This window comes from Cervus elaphus, chromosome 6 (genome assembly GCF_910594005.1).
Source record: "Cervus elaphus chromosome 6, mCerEla1.1, whole genome shotgun sequence".
Classification (NCBI taxonomy): Eukaryota; Metazoa; Chordata; class Mammalia; order Artiodactyla; family Cervidae; genus Cervus; species Cervus elaphus.
The window spans coordinates 4,230,073-4,250,855 of record NC_057820.1 but is presented as its reverse complement, the minus strand read 5'-3'; the positions used below and the strand labels follow the sequence as shown (position 1 = coordinate 4,250,855).

Sequence of the window (20,783 nt, the reverse complement as noted above, 5' to 3'; positions counted from 1 at the left end):
CCCCCAGTGATACATTCTGCCCCTTCCCAGTCAGTCCCCTAGAAGCTATCACTCGTCAGATTTCTACTATTACGCTTCTGTGTGCAGCCTAACGTTTTAAGTGAACTGATCTTATTGTGGAAAAATTTGAACTGTAGTACAGTACAAGACCCTGATGCTGGGAAAGACTGAAGGCGGGAGGAGAAGGGGATGACAGAGGATGAGATGGTTGGATGGCATCACCGACTCGATGGACATGAGTTTGAGTAAACTCCGGGAGTTGGTGATGGACAGGGAGGCCTGGCGTGCTGCGGTCCACTGGATCGCAAAGAGTCGGACACGACTGAGCGACTGAACTGAACAGTACAAAGAGGAGAAGAAAACAGCTATCACCCCACTCCCCGGGGGTTACCAGTGATACTATTTTTATGCAGTTCCTTCTGGTAGCATACGCGTCTCATTTTCAGAAGTCTCACAAAGCAGAGGTCTGGCGCATGCTGCCCGGCGCTGCGCCACTGGCCTTCGGAGGGAGAGTTTTGCAGCGTGGTGTCTGTGCTCAGCGCGCAGAGTCACTTGCTCGGTGCGGGCAGCACTCAGGTCCGGTTGTATCGGGGCGGGCATCCCGCGGCTAGACCCGCCCCCCCCTCCCCCCCAGCCCGCGTGGGCACGCCCCGAGGGGTCCTGAGGGCGCCGCGCGATCCCCCTGCCTGGCCCGCGGTGCAGGGACCCCAGAGGGCCTCGGGGGCCCGGCCCCAGTCCCGCCCCGGCGCCGGGGTCCCCGGCGAGCCAGGCCTAACGCGCCGAACCCGAGCCGCGGATTGGCTGCGCGGCGTCTGCGCGCGATTGAGCGGCCTGCCGCCTCCGCCCGCCCGCCGCCGCCGCCGGAGCCGCCGGAGCCGCCGCCCGAGGTCCCGCCGCGGAGCCCCGCTCGGGCATGGAGCCGCCGGCCGCGCGCCTCTGAGCCCCACGGCGTTCATGGTGAGTGGAGCCGGGCCCAAGCACGCCCCTCCGGGGGGCCCGCCTGCCCGGCCCCGGCCGGAGGTCCCCGCGTGGGTGCGCTGTGTGCATGTGTGGGCGCTCCATGCATCTTCTCTGCTCCAGCGAGCTGCAGCTTGCATGCGGCCGCGGCGCTGCGCCTTCCTCCTCAACTGCCGTGCTTTGTCTGCGGTGCCCTGGAAAGGGTTGAGTTTTAACGGGTACCGTGGGAGACCGTAAGAGGGAGCACCGGCGCGTCCTGATTCTCATCGCCCACAAGGGGATTGCAAGCCGGTGTTCAGATTGAGGACAGGCCAGGCACCCCTCTTAGAGGCCTGAGTGGGGAAGCCTTTGTACGGGATCAGGACCCTACTCCCCCCTGTTCGCTGCACGTGCGAATAAAGGTGGTCAGATGGCAACAGTAGGCAGGCTTGTTAAAACCCATAGTTCAGATTTATTCCATTTAATTCACCAGTCCACAGATGAAGGTCTGTGTTCTACATGTTTTGGAAGGACTATGACAGGCCTCCTGAGAGTTGTTTCCCAAATGCCAACATTTCCGGTAACCTAGAGGATGCTTTCTGGGGAAAAGACTAGTAAGTGGGTGAAAGAGGTGAAGTAGGAGGAGCCCTTCAGAGGATCCCGGGGGTCCCTCTTACTGTGAAGTCAGCCTCATTGGTCACAGAGGACTGTCGCTTCAGAAGTCCCAGTGTTTGTAAGACCTGTTCAGGCTACTCCTACTCGCTGTAAATGGCAGAACATAACCCGTCTCGTGTCCCACATTCCAAAACCACGCTCACCCCTCCCCAAAAGTTGCTCGTTACAAAGGGCAAAGCCCGCTGCAGTGTTCTGGATGCTTCACGTTCATCTGGTCTTCACCGCAGCCTTATTAAGCACCCTTCTTAGTGGGGAAAAACTATGAGAAATCATTTTGTAGTAACACCCCTTGGCCTTTTTTGGACCCCTGCTATGGCTGTGTGTTATGTTGGTTCATTCCTATTGAATAGATGGGGAAACAGGCTTGGAGGCCTGAAGAAACACGCTCAAGGTCGCGCTGCTGGTGGTGATGGTCGGGAAGTGCTGGTTCAGACCCAGGCCTGCTGCCAACTCCCACCCAGCGCCTCTCTGGCAGGGCCCTCGCCTGTGCCCAGGTGGTGGCCGTGGTGTCACTCTTGTTGGCTTATTAGTCTTCTAATAGGTGCCAGGTGGTGACCTGCTGTGCTTTTATTCTAGACATACCTCTAAAACCTTCTGTTTGTTTTAAAAAGCTCCTCTTGATACTGTAACCAGTTGAGTCCAAGGCATAAGCACAGGTTTTGACTGATGACCCTTTCTCCTTGTAGCTGAGGTAGACTTCAGGAAGCTGAGGGGCTTCTGTTGCCACATTGGGGCATAAACGGCTGCCTTTCACCGCGCTCTTCCAGTGCTGTGAGTAGCATTGACACCCCTCTGGTCATTCTCCCAGGAATTCCTCCTTTTCACCCTTTGGGAATCTTGATCGTTTCCTCTTAGGCAAATGTCTGTTGAGGTAGACTTTTTGTCATTTCTTCTTTAACCAGCAGAGTATACACACTTAGTTTTGGAGTCTGATGCGCTGTTCGGATCGTGCACAGGAGGAAGACCTTGCTGCTGGCTGTGTTGACCGGGCTCGTCGCGCCCTGGGCTGCTCACTGCCTGGCTCTGCGCCAAGGCTGGCTCTTCCTTTTCTCTTTCTCTCCTTTGCTCTCAGCTTGTCCCATCACTTCCAGGTAGCTCATTACTGAGCTGGGGAAATCTGGAACAGAACTTTGACTCAGCATCGTTCCCGGTTTAAAGTGCCCGTGCCGCCCACAGACAGGCCTGCCGAGCGTTGTCTCTTGGCCGCTGTCATGCTGTCAGGATGCCTGGCTCTCGTGGCTTCTAGCCCAGCTCCTCCGTCCTCTGTGCACTGAGATGGCACCCTTTAGGAAACGCTTTCTCTGCCTCGCTCCAGCCATCGGTGTCCTGTCCTTGGGGCTCCCGCAGCTGTGGCTTGCCCTTTCACAGCGTGGTTTGTTATCTGCCCTGGCCTCGCAGCCTCTGCTGGCATCTTCCTGCCCCAGCTGGCATGAGCCCTTCAGGCCTGGGGTCTGCACGTCCCCTTCACACATGAGGTCCCTGCCCCTGTGTGGTGTCGAGGCCCTGTTCAGCTGTCTTGGCTCGCTGCCTGCTTGCTGCTTTTTGTCCTGACCCTTTGCTGGGTTATCAGACATGCCCCGCAGTTAGCCCCTGGTTAGTACAGTCGGTTTTCTTGGGGTGGGGTACAGTAGGTTTTGTTTGCTGCTCTCCCTCTGCTGCTGGTCTTACCTTCCCAGCAGCATACGAGGTAAACCACTCCCGGCAGGGACTATGACCTGTTCTGAATGAGTGGCCTGCAAACCTTGTTTGGCACCCGCCCTCCTATCCCTGGGTTAGACAGTTTGGGTTGAGACTCAGTGCTCTTAAAAGGCACAGCTATAAGTAGGTATAGAACTGAAACACAGTCTCCTTACTGTGTGCACCCTGGTTTTTTTGTTGTTGTTTGTTTGATTTAAAAAATGCTGTCATGACCATTTAAACTGATTTGCCCCTAGAACTTTGAAGAACTCCATTCTAAATTCCCTCAGGTTATACAGGGTGTTGGAATCTGTAGCCGTTCCTTGAGTGGATGTTTTATCTTTATTAGCCTGCAGGACTTCCACAGCAATGAATGGCATTGTTACTTGGTTTAAACCAGAAAACTTCGAAACTTGATCCCATCGGGGCCCCAGGAGAAGAAGCTTTGAGATGGTGACTTGGACTGAGGCAGGGATGACCCCGCCGTTTGCCTGGCACAGGGAAAGGGCTCATACTTTATGGGCAGCCATAGAACGCATGTCCGTCACCTCACCATCGCGGGAGTCTTCACAGTTGCTCCTTTTCATGGCTGAGAGAGAAGCAAGATGATTTGCCTCAGATCAGAGCTAGGACTTAGAACTGAGTCTTTCTGCTTCCAAATCTCCAGCTCTTGCCACATCACATGCTGACCTCAATGTTGATAAACTCACAGCTGAAAGTTGTTTTTTTCCTGAGAGTGACGCGTCCTCTCTCTTGTTCCTGATGTTGGCTTGTCCGGTTTGGAAGATGAGCTTACTGTTGACTTCTCTAGGTAGCAGTGTGAGCACTAGGTTTGGAGTAGGACCTGTTAACAATCTCCAGAGCTGTTCGTGTTCTGAAATGCCGTTTAAAATGTTGAAGAGGCCTTCCCTGGGATTGCAAGTGTGGACGGGACAGGCCTATTTTTTTTTAATCATGCCGTGCAGTATGTGAGTAAATCATAAGTATCTGCCTTGCGTCGGTACTTAATTGGCTGTCACAGGTTTGTGTCATAGATGGAAGCTTTATTTGGACTGAACGTGAGTGAGTGGACGCCTCCTGGCCCGTGCAGCCTGCGGTGGGCGGCTTGGGTGCCCCTGCTCGTCTCCTGCGGCCCCCTCCGGGCCGCCCCGCTGCAGGTCCTCTCTCCGGGCGGGGCGGCGTGAGGGGGCAGCTGAGCCAGTCCCGTGTGTTAAGCCCTTGGGAAGCGCCTGGCTCGTTACAGCTGTGCTGTGTTTTATCATCTATGATGGAGCCTCTGAGCTCCCACTGAAGAGACTGATCTTTTAAAGATCACAAATCAAGGCATTTAATTAACGTTACAACTCCTTTTCATATCTGTGCTCTTTGCAGACTTTGCAGGGCTCCTTGATTGTTGTTTGGCCATAGAGCATTTTTTCCCCCTGCCTTACATAGTTTCAGGCCCCAGGGGAAAACGGTCGTGGCAGACAGCAGCCGGGGCCAGCCTTCCGGGAGCACCCCTCTGCCCCGGGGGCTGCGCTGGCTGCCTCACTCGCCTCGCCCCACTCCTGAGACAGCCCCCTCTGCCAGGCGCTGTTCCCCGTGTTGCAGATGAGGAAGTGAGGCACCGGCAGGCTTCGTTGTGCTTCGCCGGAGGTCGAGGCTGGTTCTTGGTGGATCTGAATTTGCTGCCGGGCCTGTCTGGCCCCAGAGACCACACGTGACTTGAATGGGCCCTGGGCCCTTCTCTCCACGGCTGCACACGTGTTTTGAGTGTATCCGCGGGGGAGGTCAGGCCTGCGCAGAGGGTCGGAGAGGAGAGTCCTACAGGTTCAGCACCTTGCTGGCTGTGGGCCTGGGGGCAAGTCACTTTGAACCTCAGGGGTCCTACTTGTAAAACACGGTGACGCCTGCCGTAGAGACTGTTATGGAGATAAAGCGCCCAGTAGCAAGTGGCAATGGGCATCCACATTCTGGGGCATCTAACTTGGGGCTCCGCTTCTTTGGCCTTGGCATGTAGTTCATCAGACCAGGGTCAGCACATGAGTAGCACTTTACAGGGTGTTCATTAACAATGCTTGTTAAAATGCAACGTGTCTCAGAACCTTTCTGAGCACAACTCTAGATAGTTTTCCTATAAAGTTCAAGGTTCTGCTTCAGGTGCTACATATGACACTTCCTCATAGTTGTTTATTACCATGTTAAGTTGCAGCTGAGTGCCTGGCACATGGAGGTGCTCAAGTGTTTGAATGGCTGAACACACGAGTCCGTTTTCTCAGCTTTGGGTAAGCGGAGGTCATTTTAGATTTTAATGGAACCATTTTACATCAGGGTGACTCATTGGAAAAGACCTTGATGCTGGGAAAGATTGAGAGCAGGAGAAGGGGGCAACAGAGGATGAGATGGTTGGATGGCATCACCGTCTCAATGGACATGGGTTTGAGCAAGCTCTGGGAGATGGTGAAGGACAGGGAAACCTTGTGTGCTGCAGTCCGTGGGGTCACAAAGGGTCAGACACGGCATAGCAACTGAACAACAGCAACGAACAACGCTGAGCCGTCTAACCCTGTACGTCCAGAGGTTCAGAAACTGCCCCTCCCACCTGCGTCTCGGGGCACACCCTTCTCACAACCTGTGGGTTCTGAGGAAGCAGTTTTTCCTTTAAGCTTTTTAGAAACCTCAGTAGGCTTTTCTGTCTGAGAGAGTAATCGATAGCCAAATAATTTTACCAGTAACACCCCATTAACAACTAGAGTTAATAAAATTCACTTAGCAATTCATCACTTTCCACTCCTGATACTGCTTCTGTTGCATCTGGAGTGCTCACTTAAATCTTAGGCCAACTGCTCTGTTGTTTGTCCTAACCTTCCCAGCTCGGCTGCCTTGACTTAAGGGAGAGTCCTGAGAGCCTTGTCTGTAATAGACAACAAGAAAATGCTCGTTTTTATTTTTGCAGAAGGCTAAGGGTACAGAGGAGGAGGGCATGACAACCCACTGCACTGTCCTTGCCTGGAGAGTCCCACGGACAGAGGAGCCCAGCAGGCTACAATCCATAGGGTTGCAGAGAGTCAGTGTGACAAAGTGACTTAGCATGCGCCCATGCACACAAGGATACACACATGATTTTAGAAACTGGACTCTTGGGCCCAGGGTACTTGGCTCTCCTGAACTCTGCTGGTTGGGTGTTTGGAATGTGGGTCACTAGGTGTGACTGAGGTTTTGTGGTTGCAGTTCACAGGACAGATTAGTGACCTGAAGGTGCGGACACTGCTCCAAGATTTCCAGGGCATGGCACAATTATTTATGTACCAACTGGCAACGATGGCTTCATACAAAGGTGTTAAAGAATTTCTTTTTTTGATGTTTCTGCTTTAAGAAAATGAAACAGCTTTAAGCACCTGCAAGCAAAAACTTTTTATCTCCTTCCTCATTTTGGAAAAGATTTGAAAAGTTAACAAAAATCGATAAAATGCAGTGGGATAAATGAAAATGCTTTAGAAATTTAGGATGGGAGTGGGAGATGAAGCCAGGGGTTCAGAGGAGTGCCAGAATTGGCTGTCACTCTGACTCTGAGCTTCCTGGTGGCCACTGCAACAATCATTTCAGATTTACCGTGTCCAGAAGACAGAGTACACGCCTCTTACACAGACGATGCATGGGAGACCTGAGTCAATGTTTGTGGTCCCTCAGAGGGGCAGCTGGAAGGATGAGATCTTTAGTGACTTCCCTGCTGGTGTGGAAGGCCCCCAGTCCCCGTGAAGTGATGGCCTGAGCTGGCAGAGCTGCAGGAAGCCTCTCACTGGCAGTTCTTCCTTCTAAGAGCAAGAAATACTGTCAGTGTGTCATCCTCACAGTCAACTTAAAGGACTTCATAATTCATAACAAAACAGCTTTCTTACTTTGTAACCTCAGAATTGGCTGGGCCTGGAGTTATCCCTGGTTTCTTTGTCCTAGGAATATGAAGACAAGGCTGGACGACCTAGCAAGCCTCCCTCTCCGAAGCAGAATGTGAGGAAGAATCTTGATTTTGAGCCTCTTTCCACCACCGCACTCATCCTGGAAGACAGACCAGCGTGAGTCTGAACAAGAGTCTGTAGAGAGTTTCTTTTGGGGGATAAGTCCATTTGTGGTCACCGTTTCATTAGCAAAGGACCGGGTCATGAGGGGAAGAACAAGTTGGCACGTCACTTATTGAAAACACAGGTTCCGTCTGTCCCCTGTGCTAATGTGTATCCTGTATGACAGTATGACTGATTGGGAAAAGTTTCATGTAACATAGAAGTGGGTTTCTTTTAACTAATTAATTTTTATTTTTGGCTCTGTTGGGTCTTTGCTGCCGCTCAGGCTTTTCTCCCTCGATGTGGAGAGCAGAGGCTCCTCTCTAGTCCAGGAGGCTGGCTTCTCACTGCAGTGCCTTCTCCAGGTGCAGCTCCGGGCTCTAGAACACAGACTCAGTAGCTGCGGCACAGAGGGGTAGCTGCTCCGTGGCATGTGGGATCTTCCCCGGATCAGGGGATGAACCCGAGTCTCCTGTGTTGGCAGGCAGATTCTTTATCACCGAGCCACCAGGGAAGCCCTAAACTAGAAGTTTCAACCCGGATTTTCCGTTCAAGTGACTTTTTAATGTAGCATGTCTAAATACTTGCAGAGCTGTTATTAATTATAGACTGGCTTGTAACTGTAAGAAACAGCAGAGTGAATACTCTGAAGAGGGTGTTTTGGAGGTACCCCAGACAACGGCAGAACAGTGCCTGCACTAGCCTGCTGGTTCTTCAGGATGTGCTACGGTAAACAGGCTGGGTGAGCCTAGTGAGTCCCCTCCCTTCCAGCCTCTGGTTTGCCTGGAACTGACGAGATCGGTTTCGGTGACTGGCCTGCGGATCGTGTTTGGAGACCTTAGTTAGATAAAGGGATTGCTCCATCGTACCAGGCCAGAGCTTATCACTAGTTAACATCAGGTTTCCATAGAACCCTATTTTTGAACAGAAAGATTCCACAACTTTTTTTTTTTCCTTGAAGAGAGATTGTAAAACACTGAGCTAGAATTTCTAAGGTCCCTGCCAACCCTGACATTTAAAATTGATGAAGTCTGAAGAAGCAATATGTGTCTTCTGATGTTAACTTTTGGTCGTTGGACATTGTGGATGTATGGGTAGGTGGGAAGAGAAACTGACATGGCGGGCTCGGAGGTAGGTAGGCACTTAGGGACTGTGGGTAACAGCTGCCACCCTGTGAAGCTCAGCCCTTGTGATGCTCCCTGAGACGTGAGCTGTTGCCGTGCAGTAGAGACAGTCATTCAGCTCAGCGCGGGGAGTGCGGGTGACGCTGCGAGGTAGCCAGCCAGCCAGACGTGGCCACCCTCCCAGTTCTCCAGAGCCAGCAAACTCACCAGCACGTTTCAGAAAGAGAACATGCCTTTTATTTTTTTAACCAGAATTCGAAGCTGTCCACCACATTTAGATGTTTAGAATCGCTGTATGAAGCTATGTGTATGTGTGTATATAGATATAGATATCAGACAGATGAACCACATAGCTAGTATGAGACTTGCACACTTAAAAGACAGGCCAGGGAGTAGATTCATGCATATATAATATATGCCATTAGAGTACTTCACCAGTGACTGCTGACAGTGATCAATGCATGTGGTCAAATCAAAGTTTCTTTGGAGACCTGGGGTGAAAAAAGACACTAAAAGATTTAAGTGTTTATCTCTGTTGGAATTGTGGGTAATTGCTATTTTCTTCTTTCTGCTAACCTTCAGATTTAAAGTTTTTAAAAATGAGCTTTATTTTAGTTTTGTAAAAAAAATTTTTTTAGGCTGTGTCTTTATCATCTAACAAAGGTGGTTTTGGTCTTTGAGCTTCTCGTTTTTTAAGTAAACGATGCTTCAAGTTTCTCTTTAATATTTAAAATGGTGAAAAATCTTTTTTTTTTCCCTATCAAGAAATCTCCCAGCAAAGCCAGCTGAAGAAGCTCAGAAGCACCGGCAGCAGTATGAAGAGATGGTGGTTCAGGCCAAGAAGCGAGGTAGCGGAGCTCACGCGTCTCGGTCACGGAGGGCAGCACAGGGCTCTGTGCCTTCCCGGGCGTTTTCTCTCTCCCTTTCGAAGCTTTAGAACCTGAACTTTGGTGAATGCCTTTAATATTTTGAAATTTATAATTTTTCATCAAAAATGTACATTTCTGCCAACTATTCATTCCTGGTAACTTTATTCAAGGTAATACTTTGAATTTACGTGAGGAAAGAGTCTGTGTAGGATGAGAGTGCAAGGGTGGGCAAAGCCTTAGCTCGTAGGGATGGGGAGGTGGCTCTCTGCCCTCCGTGGGCTCAGCTCCCCTTACTTAGAAGGAGATGTGTTGGGACTTGTTAAAGTGCCTCATGACACCTAAAAACCCTACGATTCTTAGATGTTTAAAAAGTGTATGTAATAAAGTGACATGGTCTGCCCGTGCAACGGAATATCGTTCAGCCTTAAAAGGGAATGAAGTTCTGACACATGCTACAACATGAAGCTTGAAGACATTGTTCTAAGTGAAATAAACCAGACACAAAAGGATAAATTCTGTATGATTCCACCTATATGAGGTATCTATTGGATTGGCCAAAGTTCCAACAAAAAACCTCAAATGAACTTCTTTGGCCAACCCAATAGAATAGTCAGATTCACAGACACAGAAATTAGACTGGAGGTTGCCAGGGGCTGGGGAGCGGGAAAGGGATGGCATGGGAAGTGGGTGTTTCATGGGGACAGAGTTCCAGTTTGGAAGGTGACCGTGATGGTTGCATAACAGTGTGAATGTACTTCATGCCACTGAGCTTCACGCTTAACGGGGATAAAGTGGGACATTTTATGTTTTGTGTATTTTACCCCCCAAGAAGGTATATGTAAGTGAAAAGGCGTGGTATTTCTCTAGGTTGCTGCTGCATGCTAAGAGTTACTCTTACGCTGTGAGAGGTGAGGGTGCAGGTCCCACCGGGAAGGGGACTGGGTGATGAGCGCAGAGCTGCTGGTGTCTGCTCCTGTGCGGCCGCCTGGTCGGGCTGGTGATTCCATGGGTTTGTCTACTATGTGATAGTTTTGTCATGTTCTTGTCTGAGTACTTTTCTGTATACATGTTATATGATATGTGTGTTACAAAAAGCTGACTGAATGATAAATAGCAGCTAAGGTTTCTAGACTTCTAAGCTGTGCGATGAACCAGGTCAGGTCTTAAACACTGCTCCACTTCAGTGCTGTCTTTCTGGGGTTTTTGCAGCCTGACTCTTTGAGTAAAGTTGCCCAGCTGAGAATCAGTGGATATCAGCTAACAGATGTTTTCTTCTTCTTTTTAATTGTGATGTCTAGAGCTGAAAGAAGCCCAGAGGAGGAAAAAGCAGCTGGAAGAAAGATGCAGACTAGAAGAAAGTATTGGAAATGCGGTCCTCACTTGGAACAACGAGATTTTGCCCAACTGGGAAACAATGTAAGCTCTGACCTCACAGACACCCTGGATGGCATGTCGTTTCCTGGCAGAATTTATGGGAAGCAGCTGTATTCAGTGTAGCTCGCGTCACAGACTTTGATGAAGTTACCTGATGAGTTTGAGCCACGGTCTCCTTCCCCTGCCTTGGTTCAGCCTTGTTCCTCCCTGGGCGCTGTGGCAGCCCTCCTCTCCCGCCCCTTCCCCCTCGTCGTGTCCTCAGCAGTCAGAGGATTGTCTGCGGCACAGTCCTGTGTCACTTCCACACTTCACATGGCAGCAGCTTCCTGTGACTCCCGTGTAAGACGGGAGTTTCGTGGCTTAGCTGGTGGGCCTCCCGTGACGTGGCCGGTCCCTTTCCCTGTGGCCTCACCTTTCACCACTCCTTTGCTTGGACGAGTCCTTCCCTTGGGGAGCCTCAGGGCCTTTGCCTGTTCTGTTCCGGCTGTCTCACGTGCTCTTGCCCCGTATCTACTTGTCCAGTTAACGCTTTGTTCTTAAAGCTCAGTCTTCCTTGGGGAAGCCTTTTCTGCCCTGGCCCTGGCTCCAGGTGCCAGTAGAGGACCCCCGGGTACACTGCACCGTCTGCTCAAGTGTCTCTGTCCTCTGAGTGAGCCGGGGTGCGGGAGCTGCTCTGACGACAGCCCCCAGGAGTCAGGACCCACTGCAGCTGCTGTCTTCTTTCTGTCTGAAGAGGCGCTGTGGATCTTTTCCTCCTGTGTGTTCAGGGTGGCTGGGTGCCAGTGTGCAGACAGCAGCCCTGGACTGGTGTGTGGATGGCTGGGGGCTGGTGTGTGGATGGACAGCAGTCCCAGGCCCACTCACAGAGGCTGGTGGCTCCTTTTGGGCTTCGCCCCATCAGCGGGAGCTGTGGAGAGGCTTGGATGCTAGTTCCTCTTTTTCTTCCTTTCCACCTGAACCGTGGGTCAGGAAGTTGGGGACTTGCTCTGGCACTTACCCTGGCTGGCGTTCACTTCATCACTGGGGGTGGGGTTGGGGGGAGATCACTGTGTTGAGGCTTTCCACTGGGACGACACGCTGTGCCCAGAGCCTGTTTCTCTAGGCAGTGTCTTTAGTAGGCTACACATGGTCAGAAAGCTCTTCTTCCCAAATGGGGCCCAGTAACAAGAGTTGAGGTATTCAGAAGCCTGGACTGTCTCCCTCTGTGGTGGCAGGACCCGGTCAGGCCCATCCCGCACCGCCTGATGCTTGATGGCATCCAGAGGCGCGCATGCACACCAGAACTGCCACTCAGTGACCCGCGCCGGGTGCCAGGCTCTGTGCTGGCTGCCTTTGTGGCCTCCCCATTTCATCCTCTCAGGCCCTCTGTGTGGGGAGAGGTTTCATCATCTTGGCCTTAGGGAGGAGGGCGCTGAGTGAGAGAGGAGAAGGGGCTTCCTCCAGGTTCCCAGGTGAGGGTGGGATGGGGCTGCAGCCGTGGGCTCTGCGCCATCAGCCCATGCTCCCTTCGGCACCTTCACGCTTGTCCCCGTCTGTTAGCAGCGTGTGTTCACTGTGTGCAGCAGACGCAGCCCCCCTGTGCAGCTCGGAGCGGTGTGAGTCCGCTCTCAGCTCGTTGCCTGAGTGCTTCGCCCGCATGCAGCACTGCGGAGGTGGGCGGCTGTGCCCTCTGGCTCCCGTCACGAGGCCCTGGGGTCTGCCCGCCCCCTGCCGCTCTGCGGCGGTGCCTCCTGGCCCCCTCACCCTGACACTTGCCCAGCTGTGTGCGGTTCCCGGAGCAGGCCAGGTCGTCTCTTGTTGCTGCGCTTTCCGCTCAGAAAGCCCTTCCCACTCTTCGTCTGCTCGGAATGCTCTGTCAGGCAGACTCTGCTTCGGAGCAGGGCTCTGGGCGCCTCTGGTTGCTGGTGCCCTCTGTGCGTGAGCAGTGCCCGCAGTGTGCCTGGCATGTTCACTGCCCAGTGGAAGGCAGCCGTTGGTCTCCTGGTCGGTACAGATCGCTGAGCTGTGAGCCCCCTGAGGCCAGGGCTGTGATATACACTTCTTTGGCTTGGGGTTAAGCATATGGGCAGACAAGTGTTTCTTCACTGAGAACAAACTGATAAAGGCTCATGCTTCCATTTTCGTCCAGGTGGTGCTCTAGAAAAGTTCGAGATTTGTGGTGGCAGGGAATCCCTCCCAGCGTGAGAGGCAAGGTCTGGAGCTTAGCCATTGGCAACGAGTTAAACATCACCCACGGTGAGTGGCTTGCGTGGTCCTCAGCCCGGGGAGCCTACCCTCGGTCCCGAGGTGTCTTTCATCCTGTGTGCCCGGTCAGGAAGAAAGGCAGCCGTTGCCACGAAGCCGTGTCCTTCGAGAGGCCAGTGTGCCCTCTGGGAAGTGGTGGAGTGGGGACCGGGGTTTCCCCCTGGGTGCCTCAGTCATCTGGTGGTTCAGAGCCGACGCCTGCCTCCCTCCTGAGCCCGCCTCCTTCCCTGACACACGGGGTGGGGCATCTGTGGGCTGAGTCACGCCGGGATCTCTCCTCAAGTCCTGTGGAAAGCAAGCCTTAATGGGGACAGGAAAACAGTGTGTGGGGGGTGTTTCTGTCTGTGGAGGTGCTGTGTTTGGGGTTTTTGTGATCCCGCCTGGCCCCGGCGTCTTATATATAAGCCGCTTAGCGGGGACAGCACAGTATGCTACAGCCTGGCCCCTAAGGGTCTAGTAGCTTCAGTCCAGAGGGAGGGGAGCTCTGTACCCTCATTTTTGGAGGTGCCATGCTGCGCAGCTTGTGGGATCTTAGTTCCCAGACCAGGGATTGAACCCCGGTCCACAGTACTGAAAGCCCCGAGTCCTAGCCACCGACCACCAGAGAGCTCCTGGACCCTGCTTTCTCAGGGCTGTCTGTCCCGCTGCATGCCCTTGGACAGTTCGGCCGAGCTTTTCTTCCACGAGTGTGTCCCCTGCTTCACTCCCTCCCTGTCCAGCGCTCTGCAGGCTGGGACCCGGGGTGAAACCCACCCTGTTAGCTCAGGCCCACAGTGAAGTGCCCGGTAAACAGGAATCTTTACTTCCCTCCCTTCCTCTCTGTCTGCAGTCTAGAATAAACATATTCTACATTTAGACTTGCAGTGTTCTATATAAAATGATTTTTTTTGGTGTTTTCCGTGTCTGGAATTCATTTGTGTTTACTCTCTTACTTGTTCATAATTCCACTGACGGTTGTTCATAAAAGTAATATCAAATTTCCTCTCTGTCTGCGGTCTACACTGCCTAGGCCAGGAACTCTTTCCTTGTCTTCTCTGTATTAGTGCCCAGCTTGTAGAGTTGGTGGTGGCTGGTTTTTGACCCCGTTGAAGGCCCTTGAGTGTAAAATAGATTGGTTTGTATCTTCTCTGTGGCTGGGGTTCATACTGTTGTTGTAAATTTTATTTTTAAGATATTGATCTTACGCTGCAATTTCAGCCCCGGCCAGCAGTGTTCTTCCTCTTGAGTAGTGACAGCTGGTTGGGTGGATGGTTACTGGTTCTTTTCTTTGTCATCTCCTCAGAGTTCCATTTTTTCTTTTTTTTTGGTTAGCCCATACCTGCCCAAAACTTAACCTCTGTAGGTGAAAAGATGTGTAACATTTACTTGTGGAAATGGTTTCACAAAAGCTTCCCCAGAAGTCAGTGTTTGAAGAATGGACGACCATTTGTCTCAAGAACAGGGACTGTTCTAAACGTGTCAACAGCTCTAAGCCAGCTGGGTGCAATGCAGCATTCTCTGTGTGTGTGGATTCTATTTAATTTTTCATTCTCACCATTGGCTGCACTGGTTTCATTTAAATTAAAATCCCCCATAGGTCTGTATCACAGTGTATCAGGCTAAATGGCTTAATCAGTCACATGCCTTGACAGTCCGCGCAAGTCTCGATATCGGCCTGTTTTATTTAAATTGTGTCTTCCTTCTGTAACTAGCTGCTGAAGTCAGCTACCCACCTCACTTGGTGCTCAGCAGGCTGGGGCCTCATGCCTTCATGTCCCTTCCGTCACCTGAAACCCTGTACAACCTCTCTGCACAGTCAGGCCCTCAGGAAGGGTTGGCTGGATGGATGAAGGAGTGAATGAATGCGTGTGAATGCCACCTTATTGGGTCCTCCTTAGTCTCAAGATTGGCTGTGTATGGAAGCCACCGTGACTACACTGATGAGCTTGAAGCCCCCTCTTGAGGCCAGGCATCGGATAGGTCCTTTCTCACGTCTTGGGGAACGTTGACAGCAGTCTGAGGGGCAGGAGCTGTTGACCTTGTTTCCCTACTGAGGAAGTCAGCCACGCTGACAGGTCAGTCAGCTAACCCTGAAGCCCTGTCAGCCCTGTCAGCTAACCTGTCAGCCACGCTGACAGGTCAGTCAGCTAACCCTGAAGCCCGTGCTGCGATTCAGGAAGCCCCAAGGTTTTGCTGTTTCTGTGGCTGTGCAGTTGGAAAGTCGCTGAACGTCAGCCTGGTAGTACCGTTACTTTCACTCTGGGGGGAGTCAGCCTTGCACTTGGGAGCTCCTCCGGGAAGAAGGTGGAGTCACTGAACTCCCTCTCTGCCCACAAACGCGTGCCAGTTAAACCATGGCGGTGTTGTGAAAACTGCCCTCTGACCTATGCTACCCCAGGGCTGCCCGCCTCTGTGCTTTAACTGTCAGATCCCTCGCTGGGAAGCGGTTCCCCGTGGTCAGGGGCCACGTGGTGGTTTTCGTCCACCTCCTGCCAAAGTGAGCAAAGCTCCGCCCGCCTCCTGGAAGCAGAGCGGGCAGGGGCGCCCCAGACCCTGTGGCTCCCGCTCAGCACATCCCCAGGTTTGTCCCATAAGCTGCTGAGCTCAGATACATGCTGCCTTCCAGGTTAATATGAAGTTAATGTGATGTTTCGTTTCATAGTTGTTCTGCCCTTGCAGACGAGCGTAGTCAGGTCCTTCCTTCACAAGATTAGAGGAAGGTTGGTAATCACAATTTCGCTTGTTACAACACAATAGTGTTACTAGAATTTCTCCTGTATTTTTAAAAATATCATTTACTGTCTGGAAGGCAGTTGTGCTCTGCTTTATTTTCCAGAAGTACTGAAGGAAAGAATAAAGCGGTAGGAATTCTCTGGGCAGCAGCAATGGAAGTCTCAGTGACTGTTCATGATCCAGGGCAGCCAGTGGCTGGGCAGTGTTGGAGGCAGAGGAACCGGGAGGCACCCAGGGCTGGATGGGCCAGCAGAGGTTCGGAGGTGTCTCTGGGTTCAGTCTTTGAGGAAGGGTGGGGCGTGGAGGTCTGTGCACGGCAGAGAGATTTGTGAGCTCAAGTTATTTCACTAGTGCCAGACTACCCAAAGAGAAGAGTGAACAAATAAGTTCCAGATATGGAGATTTGATGGTTGTCTTATGAGAGACTGTCTTGCTACTTTGCTGCCACTGAGAACATTTATTTTTGAAACTTCTGCCTGTGTTGCTTTCACCCTTCCCGCACTTTCAGGCAACAAGTTCAGGAAGACTGGGCCGGGGGTAGCGGGTCCGTCTGGTCTTTCTTTGAAACCAGATGGGCTTTCTGCTTGTTTCCCACCTTGCTCATCAGTCACGTGCTCACCGATGGTCCTGATCTGTGTCAGTCCTGGTGCTGTTTGTTCTGGATTCAGATATGACCAGAGGCTCTCACAGTCTTACCCCCAGGAGCTCAGAGTCTAGTGAGGCCATAGCCTCATCAAGCACATCAAAACAGAACAGCTTTATGGGTGGGCGGTGTAATAAACACCAGGCATAGTGGCATTTTGTGTATTTCTTTCTATATGGTGATGTCTTTAGAAAACAGAAGTGCCTTCCGGCCAGAAGGGAAGAAGTAGCTATAGTAAATGTGGAGTCTGTGGTTGAACTTTAATTATTTGAACGAGCCGGCAGTGTATTCTCTGGTGTGCTGGGGAGACGTGCGTATGCATGTGATGCTTACCGAAGACTTTTCTTGCAGAGCTCTTCGACATCTGCCTCGCCCGAGCAAAGGAGCGGTGGCGGTCTTTGAGCACGGGAGGCTCCGAAGCAGAGACCGAAGGTATGTGTGACGGCAACACCAGCGCGCTCTTTTGGTCACAGCTGTATAAGTTGTAAATATTATGCACGTCATTATTTATCACATAACAAAGAAAGCTTCCTTAACTGAAATAGTGGTTGGTGCAAATTTCTGAAATCTTCTTGGGAAAAGGGATTAAAAAAATTTTTTTTTGGCTGTGTAGTATGGCACACGAGACCTTAGTTCCTTGACCAGGGCTTGAACCTGGGCTAAAGCGCCCGAGTCCTAACCAGTAGACCCCCAGGGAATTCCAAAAAGGGGATTTTTTTTTTTTTTTTTTAGATCAAATGAGTTAAAGAAAAAAAGCTTTTATAAGAAAGGTGATACAAGTTCCTGAGAGTTGTCTGTGTCCAGACGTGCTGGAGGGCTGGTCGTCATGTATGGCTTCCTTTGTTCGCTGATGGACAGTAGCCTGGCCCCTAGGAGGACCCACGTGCCAGTCTATAGAGGAGAGTTGGAGGGTCTTCCAAAGGGACGGGACACTGCCCGTTCCCTAGGTTATGCTTTCAGAGTTTTCCATGTCACACAAATGATTGTGGTTGCTTCCGTTGGTTAAGTAGTATCTATTTTGCTGATATTTTTTTATACCATGTGGTATTGGAATTTTAAAAATATAAAGCAAGTTATCCATAGTTATTTGTTACAAATAACACACAGTAATGTTATGCTGCAGTAACTCCCACATATTCTACGTTTATACCAGCGATGTTCTAGATCAAATGATTTTTTGATGTTATCTGTGTGTGGAATTCATTTGTGTTTATTCCCTTACTTGTCCTTAATTCCACTGACAGTTGTTGATAAAAGGTAATATCAAATTAAATCTTGATTTCAGACCCTAGAAAATATCTGATGATGATCTAGCCTTAGATGGTACTGTGAGATTTTTGCTCTTAAAGAACTCTGCAAACTGTTGATGCTGTAGGTTCAGGTTGTAATTAGGCCCGCGTGCTCCTGAAGAGCGTCCCTTCCTTGTTTGACTCTCCTAAGAGTCTGAAGCCTTGCAGTTGCTCCACAGACTTGCCTCTGAGAGGTGTGATAACTCGTGGTCTTTTGGCAGATGCTGGTTTTTCAGCAGCAGACAGAGAAGCCAGTCTGGAGCTGATTAAACTGGACATCTCCAGAACGTTCCCCAGTCTCTGCATTTTCCAGCAAGTAAGTGGTGGTGATCTGTTGCTTTAAATACGTTTTGTCTAAAATGCCAAATTGCATGTATTTGTGATCAGGTTTGAAAAATACTGGGGATTTTTATTGGGAGGGCGGGTCTTTTGTTAATACTTTCAGACTGTTAAAAATAAGGGTAGCTAATGATGGACAGGGAAGCCTGGCATGCTGCAGTCCATGGGGTTGCAAAGAGTCGGACACGACTGAGCGACTGAAGTGAACTGAGCTAAAGCCTTTCCGACAGATAGTTAATATGACTTCTAAATACCCAGTCCGATTCTATCGTGCCCGTGTTTCTAGCATCATGCTTTGCACACACTAGGTAACCAGTAAAGGATAGTGGAATAAACAACAGCAGATGAGTTAGCAACCTGCGCCTGCTGTGCTGAAACGTCGTAAACACAGACAGTGACAGGCAGCGCGGGGCAAGGGGGCAGAAAGAATCATCAGGATGAGGGTGTGGTGGGAGGCAGAGGCGGACTGACCATGGGCACCTACCTGCTCTGAAGAGCCTGGGTGCCCGGTCACCTTGAACTTGAAGGGGCAGTACAGTCACCCAGCAGCAGCTGAATTAAGGGTGTTGTTTCAGGGTGGTGCTCACGCCCGGCCCGCCAGCTTGTTTCAGAGCGGCTTGTAGGTGGAGCTCGTCCGCTGTGGCCGGCGGTTGACTCGTCCAGTCCCGTGACACGTGCCAAGCGGCCTGTGACACTTGGCAGCGAGTCCTCCCGGGCTCCGCCGCGCTGCGGGCGGCCCCTGTGCACGCACTGACCGGGCTGACGCGTGTCTCTGGTGTGTTGGTCCTTGTAGGGTGGCCCGTACCACGACACGCTGCACAGCATCTTGGGCGCGTACACTTGTTACCGACCGGATGTGGGTTATGTAAGTGAACCTTTCCGAGATTTTCTGACCTTCTCCTCTAGAAAGAAAGTCACGCTCTCCACCATCTCACCGTAGCTGCAGATGGCGGGTCACGTGCCCCCGTTTTTGTGGGCTATGAAAGGCTCACGGTCAATGACTTGCCTCAGTTTTCTTGTAGGGAAATTGAGCTGCCCTAGCTGCTCTGTGGCATCGATCATTTTTTTTTTTTCAAAGCCTGACGTACGAGCCTAGTCACTCAGTCGTGTCCGACTCTTGTTGCGACCCTGTGGACTGTAGCCCTCCAGGCTCCTCTAGGTCCGTGAGATTTCCCAGGCAAGAGTACTGGAGTGGGTTGCCGTTTCCTTCTCCATTGATCACGTTTTAATTGGGTTTGATTTTCATTTTTTTGCATGTGATTTTTTTTCCCCCCCAGCATTAAATCAGAAAAGCTTTTTAGCTGTAACTGTTTTTAAAACTATGCTGCTGACGTTTCTGCGGCTTAGCGGGCATGTGCCTGCATGGCTTTAGAGTGACATGTTCCCTTAGATGTACGTTTCCATGGTGCCCCTATGCTGTACCTTCTAGAAGGCAGCGAGTCGGTCAGGTGCAGAGGAGGGTTTGGGAATGAAGGGGTGCAGACAGGCGGCCAGCGTGGCAGGGCAGCGACTCTGCCTCAGGACGGGCAGGGTCCTCGAGGCCGTGGGCCTAGCCTTCAGGGGGTGGCAGCCGGCGGGGGCAGCGTGGGCCCTTCCAGTGTGAGGGCATGTAGGTTCCTCCTTCAGTAAGACGCAGGAGCTGCTCTGACCGTGGTGGCTGCTGGTGGTTTAACCCGCCCTCTCTCCTCCCCTCAGGTTCAGGGCATGTCCTTCATAGCGGCCGTGTTGATCTTGAACTTAGATACTGCAGATGCCTTCATTGCTTTTTCTAATCTTTTGAATAAACCCTGTCAGATGGCGTTTTTCCGAGTGGACCATGGCCTTGTAAGTATCCCCTTGGGTGTGTGGTGCTCCGGGTGCCGTGTCTTCACAGAGCAAGAGCGGCCTGGTCCTTCTGTTCGGCCGGAAGTTTCCATTTCTCCCTCCCCGGGGTTACTTGGAGCAAGTAGCACTGTACAGTGTGGAGGATTACCGGGGCGTTGTGTTGTGTTGACCCTGAAAAACGGGCGGTTAATAGCTGTATGTGTGAATTTCGAAATACATTCTTCCAGCAAGTGTTTCTGAAAATAAACCCTTGGAGTGAGAGAGGAGGGGTGCCCTGCACGGACATCTTCGCTTTTTGTCAGAGCCGGCGCTCGGCTCGGTCCCCCACCTGGAGGCCCGTGGGGGAGGCCGGTGCCCCGCAGCTGTTTCGGCGCTGCACCCCACGGTGCATGGGGTTTTCCTGCAGACCCCATAGGAAGTTGAGCCCGTGCGGTGAGATGCGGGCTGGGGCGGCTCCCTGTCCCTTCCGTGTTTTCTCCCACACTGTGCTCACCGGCTGCACGTGAGGAGGCCCGCGGTCGCCCCGCAGTCGCCATTGCCCAAGTGTCAGTATCAGACTGCCTCTGGAAAGGCTGGGGGTCGGCACAGAGGCCGTGTGTTTCCTCAGATTGTTCTTAGACGGTTCATTCCTTCCTGGTTCTTAGAGAAGAATGAGCCGTCAGGAGTCAGCCTTTGCTGTGGGTCAGGGCGTGAGTTCGAGGCCACACCTTGAATGCACATGAGGCGCCCTCGTTAGGCAAGTTATGTACCTGCTCTGCAGAAGGAAAGGGCAGCCCGCTCCAGTGTTCTTGCCTGGAGAATCCCACGCACAGAGGAGCCTGGTGGGCTTCCGTCCATGGGGTCACAAAGAGTCGGACTTGACTAAGTGACTGGAACTTTCTCTAACACTCTGGGTTTCAGTTCTGTTTTGTACAAGTTGAAGAAAGGATAAGGTGTGGTCAGTCACAGTGACATTACAGGAGGTTAGAGATTGTGCTGTTTACAAATCGCCTGTTCAGTGCCTGGTGTAGGGTTACCAGGAAAGATACGTGAGCAGTTTA

The 20,783-nt window shown here is 51.6% G+C and overlaps 1 protein-coding gene across 8 annotated transcripts in view; it reads left to right on the top strand.

Moving 5' to 3' along the window:
• The window catches only part of TBC1D14 (TBC1 domain family member 14), a 103,304-nt gene that overhangs the window by 64,534 nt on the left and 17,987 nt on the right, over positions 1-20,783 (top strand). For 4 of the 8 annotated variants that reach the window (XM_043906095.1, XM_043906100.1, XM_043906099.1 and 1 more), the window contains 8 exons: positions 7,222-7,340; positions 9,215-9,297; positions 10,617-10,734; positions 12,821-12,927; positions 16,643-16,723; positions 17,802-17,896; positions 18,713-18,784; positions 19,615-19,743. In XM_043906095.1, coding sequence (XP_043762030.1) covers positions 7,222-7,340; positions 9,215-9,297; positions 10,617-10,734; positions 12,821-12,927; positions 16,643-16,723; positions 17,802-17,896; positions 18,713-18,784; positions 19,615-19,743 — 804 coding nt within the window. Of the gene's footprint in view, positions 1-821; positions 958-7,221; positions 7,341-9,214; positions 9,298-10,616; positions 10,735-12,820; positions 12,928-16,642; positions 16,724-17,801; positions 17,897-18,712; positions 18,785-19,614; positions 19,744-20,783 lie in introns of those variants that run through there. The other 4 variants (XM_043906103.1, XM_043906096.1, XM_043906097.1 and 1 more) reach the window with 4 other exon arrangements.